We start from the raw sequence: 5,421 nt of genomic DNA on the forward strand, positions 1-5,421 counted from the left end.
CTTTTTGCGCCAGGGAGCGGCCTTCAGAGTGGTTTCCACAGACGCCTTCATGGATTGAGCTAAGATTCTTCAGGTCGTCGAGAGGCGATAGGCAGCAGAGATATGGTCCTGAAAATGATCTATGAATGCATCTGCCGTTCCACATGTAGTAGCGTGTTGCCTTCATCTAGAGCTTTCTAGACTCCAGTCTATATGCAGGGAGCGTTCTATTGACTAGGTAGTTAATAATGAGATCTTACTAACTCGAGGTTATGTTGATCTGCGCCATCTTAACTGCTGGTTCCTTATCTATACTTGGCTTTTCCAAGTACTCGACTAGGATGAAGCGCTCAAGTTGATGGTCTAAGGCAGAGCCTAGGGCTGCTAGTGCGTCTGCATGGGTATTTTCTGCTTATGGAACCTGAGTGGGCGTGTACGCCTAGAATGTTTCTAGCTACTCTTGTACCTTCTCAAGGTATCGGGCCATCTTTGAATGCTTTGCTGCGTACTCCCCTGAGGTTTGGTTGGTGATTAGCTGGGAATCAAAATAGATCGCGAGCTTCTTCACCACTAGGTCTTTTGCCAATTGGAGACCTGCTAATAGGGCTTCATACTCTGCTTTGTTGTTCGACGCCTTGAAGCTTAGAGTGATTGCCTGCTCGAGCATCGAACCATCCGAGGTAATAAGAACTAGGCCTGCTCTTAATCCATGGTAGTTGGATGATCCGTCGACATGTAAACGCTAGAAATCTCTTGCATGTGGGGCTGGTGAGGCTACGGCATGCTCAACTGCCTTTGGGGCGCTAGTAGGCTGAGTTGCTCCGTCTTTCAGGCTTGGGGTGAATTATGCTATAAAGTCTGCCAATGTTTGGGCTTTTATTGTTGTGTGGGGTTGGTATGTGATGCGAAAATAGTTAAGCACACAAATTAACCCTCTTGTTGTCAAATTGTAGTAAGGATGCAAGTAGGGATCGTTCTTAAACCGGGGATTAGGAGGGATTGCTAAATACTCTAAACTTACTCAAAATCATAAAAACAAAGTTTAAACAATCAACTAGACTCAAAGAATGCAACACTAAACTATAAAACACCAAAACGAACCAAAAGACTCAAAATAGCAAACAAACACTCAAAACTGCCTTAAAAACACTTTCTGGGCAGTCTTGAACACTTTACTCAAATCTGGACGAAATTGAGTTATCACTTGACTCAAAACACTTAAAAACACCAACTAAATTGATTTCTAACTAATCTACACTTTAAATTAATGGGGGAAGTGGTTTTGACGAAAATTAAGTAAATTAAGACAAGGACAAAGAAAACAAATTCTTTAGACTAAATTAGGTGAATTGATGAATGATGGGCTAACTAGAGGGTTCTTCTCCACACATGACACACTTGCATTCAAATTGATTTCCAATTGCTTCTTTCAATAAATCATGAAACTCAATACTCCAAGTTAACCGTGAACAGCATTTTTTTAACTTTCAAGTTTTCCTTAAGTTATTGAATTGGATGGGAATGCGCATACAACAACTCAAAACATTCTCTAAAAGTCCCTTACGTGAAAAGCACAATAAAGGTACAATCAAAGATCATTAAGTTTCATGAAAACTATAAGTATTGACGAGGCAATTGTTACTATGAAAAGCATGAAACTTTTGCCAAGAATTCACTTAACGCGATCGTCGATAAACGACCTCCACTACTAGCAAATATAAGGTTATAACTATTAGGTGAAATTCCCTTATATTTTAGCTTCAAATCCCTGCATGAAAAACTAAGTGGCCACCTTAATCAACACACAAGAATGAGTTATCAATCAAACAGTTAAGCAAATTGAATTCACAACTTATGAAATAGCAATTGGATGTAATCAATTCATCTTGCAAGCATAATCATGGTATTGAATAGCCCCCTAGCCAAAAGGCTTAGTTCCTCATGTTCACAAAACAAAGGAAAACAGATTTATACATTGTAAATATAAGAAAGAGAACACCTAAATACTCCAACGATCCAATATTGAATAGCTAGAATCTTCAAGCACTCTTCTTCCTCTCCTTTGCTACGGCACAAGAGGTTCTGTGAGTTTAGGGGGTTATGGATGACGTAGAATGATGGACTTAGGTTTGGGATGGATGTAGGGGACGGCAAGGGTTGGTTTTGGGCAGAAAATATGGAGAATGGTGAAGTATGGATGTGTTAGAGGGATGGGATGAATTTCTGGCGTGAATGGTGAATGAATCCATAAATTGTGGCTGCAACAAGGAGGTTTATTAATAGGATTTCAGGAATTAAAACCCTAGGTTATTTAGGTAATCAGAAATTAAGTCCAAAGCTTCTAGAAAAAGGAAATCAAATCAAAATTTTAAAGGAAACTTAATTAAAAGTTGCGGCAAGGCTTGTAAGAAAGGAATGCTTTTTATTTCTGAAATTAGGCAAGAATTTTGTTATAGAAAAGGGTATGTGAGTTATGGCTGAGCTTGGGATGAAAAAGGAATGTGTTTAAATGGTTTAAAATAGGAAACAAGGCCCCTCCTTGCACGGCAAGGAAGGGGGAACACAAAGGGACACACGACATGGCTTAAGGTTGCAAGTTTTGTGACCTAGAATAGGTAGGATCCTTTGATATTGCTGAAATATGGAGTCATTAAGGCTTTAGGAAAGATTAAACCAAAATAGGAAACCTTGGCTTAACTTTCCTACTTCAAGTAGGAAACCTTCTTTGACTAGGATTCCTCATTTGATTAGGAATCCTCTTATGATTAGGAATCCTAACTTCATTAAGTCTTCAATTTCGTCCATTCCTTTTGCTCCAAACATAAGCTATCTATTCCAAGCCCAATTTTGCTCCAAAATGCTCCAAATTGCACCATTTTGCTTCCTCAGCCATATGAACCTAAAAACACACAAAAGAAGCATAAAGGACTAAAATAACTAAGGAAACACAATGTAAATGTACGAGAACAAGCCAATTAAGTTGCATAAATATGCTCCTATCAGTATGCTAAGCCGTATTAGCTAAGTTCCAATGCCCACTTCATCACTCGTTGAGAAACGTCCAGACTATGCAAAATTAATCGCAGTGGGTACTAGGTTATGACGATGATCGGATGCCTTTGAAAGTAAGGTCTGGGCTTCCGAGCTGCAACAACTAGTGCCAAAATTGGCTTTTCAATCTTCAGGTATCTGGTTTCCACATCAAGGATAACTTTAGATGTATAGAATACAGGCAATTGAGCCCCCTGCACTTCTCGTACGAGGGTAAAACTCACTACTACTTCTGATACCACCAAATAAATATACAGGTCCTCTGCTGCCTCTGGCTTGGATAGTAGTGGAGGTGACATCAAGTACTACTTCAGGCCTTGAAATGCTCTCTCACACTCGTTGTCCTGTTTGTCCTTCTACGCCCTCTTGATTGCCTTGAAGAATAACTTACATTGATCCGTGGATTGCGAGAGGAAACGATTACTTGTCCAATAAGACTTTGGATATCTTTCAGAGTTGTGGGAGACTTCATGTCCAATATTGCTCTGATCTGCCTTAGATGAGCCTTAATTCCTCGCTAGGTTACAAGGTACCCTAAGAACTAGCACAACGTTGGCCAGCCATTCTGAGTACACCACTTCCTCAATGAATCCGGCCTCCAGTAACTTGTCGATCTTCGCCTTAATAATCGCTACTCGCTTGGGTGTGAAATGTCGCCTTTTCTAGATCACAGATTTGACAGTAGGATCAATGTGCACCTAGTGGTAAGCTATTGCTGGATCAATACCGAGCATGTCTGAGGATGACTATGTGAAAACGTCACGATTTTCCCTAAGGAAAATAGTGAGTTCTTCTTTCTCTTTCAAGCTCAGACGTGAGCCAGTCCTAGCTATCTTCACCGGTTTATAGGGATCAAGAATAATGTTCTCAACGTCCTCTTCGGGTTTCCATCCTAATTCATCTTCCAGGGCATTATTGACCTTAACACCATCTTCTTAACCTGCCTGTTGTAATTACTATTTGGCAGAGGTAGAATCGTTTTTCTATACTTCAGCTACTATTGATGGGGCGACAGACTTCTTTTTTAACTCCTTGAGAACTTGTACAGTGCATCGCCGAGACATGGCCTAGTCACTTTTGATTTCTCTGACTGCTCCTCCTAGGATGCAAAATCAGATCTTATGATACTCCATCAAGGTCACAGCTCTAATCTTCACTAGCCAAGGTCGACCCAATATCCAATTATGAGGAGATGGGTCGTTGACGATCATGAAAGTCTGGGATGAGACAATCAGTAGGCTGGTTACGTTAAGCGTGATAGTGTCAACGACAATTGAGGTAAGTCAGTTGAATCCGGTCAAGACCTCCGCTTTATGTTTAATCATGTTTTCCAGGCCCATCTTCTAGATAGCTGATAATTGTAGGATGTTGACTAAGCTGCCATTGTCCACCATAATTTTGTCAACGATGGCATGGGCCAATTGAACAGAAATCACCAAGGCGTCGTTGTGGGGAAAATCTACTCCCTCCATGACCTGCTTGGTGAAGTCGCCGATTGATCCAAGTACAGGATCTATGGCTTGAACCTGAAAAATCGATCTCGCCTGCTGGATCTTCCTCTTCTTAGAATTATTGGTGGCCCCAAGATGCTCGGACTTGGCAAAGATGTCATTGATATAGATTGTCTTGGTTGGGGGTTTGGTATCGACGTCTGCTTCTCGTCTGGGCCGGGCAGCTGGCTTATTGACATACTGGTCGTACTTGCCTTCCTTCACGAGCTTCTTAAGGTACTTCATCCATGAGGTGCAGTCGTTGGTTGCATGCCCTAGAACTCTGTGGAATGTGCAGTATTTTGTCTGGTTCATCTTAGAAGTGTCTCCCTTCATGGGTGGAAGCATCTTGAACCACATCTTGGCCCTGAGGTCACGAAGGATTTAGTTGATTGGGACTGAGAACTTGGTGTACGTCTTGGGCCCCGTGCCTCCTTTCGTCGGGGATTGATCCATGTGTCTACTTCCTTGTTTATTTTTTTCATTGAGCGGTTTATCGCCCACCTTCTTCTAAGTCGGCTCTGCGTCTTTGCGCGACTGCTCAGGCTACTTTTGGAGGCACTTGGCCTCATCCTAGAGGGAGTGTTTTTCTGCCAAAGCATGAAAGTCTGCCAGGGTCAAGTTTTCTCCCATGATCAATTCTTTGAAAAATGGGTGATTTGCTGGGAGCCCATTTTGGAAGGTTGAGCATGCAATGTTGTCATTGCATCCGACGATCTTCGCCTTCTCCACCTTGAACCTCTTGACGTATGTGCAAAGTGACTCATTCGGGTTGAAAAGGTGGTCAGACTTCTTTTTTATCAAACGGTAAGACGACTAGTCCTTAATGAAAACCAAGGAAAGTTCGTTGAAGTTCCGGATTAAGCGTGGCGGCAAGGTGTGGAACTAGTCTTGCGTCTCG

At 41.8% G+C, this 5,421-nt stretch overlaps 1 protein-coding gene across 1 annotated transcript; it reads right to left on the reverse strand.

Annotated features, from left to right (window-relative positions):
• Nucleotides 1–4,373: 4,373 nt before the first annotated feature.
• LOC137740601 (uncharacterized) lies at nt 4,374–4,880 on the reverse strand. Its single transcript, XM_068480439.1, has one exon. The coding sequence runs from the start codon at nt 4,878–4,880 to the stop codon at nt 4,374–4,376; it is 507 nt and encodes a 168-aa protein (XP_068336540.1).
• Between the last annotated feature and the right edge of the window lie 541 nt (nt 4,881–5,421).

This window comes from Pyrus communis, chromosome 7 (genome assembly GCF_963583255.1).
Source record: "Pyrus communis chromosome 7, drPyrComm1.1, whole genome shotgun sequence".
In the NCBI taxonomy this organism is placed as follows: Eukaryota; Viridiplantae; Streptophyta; class Magnoliopsida; order Rosales; family Rosaceae; genus Pyrus; species Pyrus communis.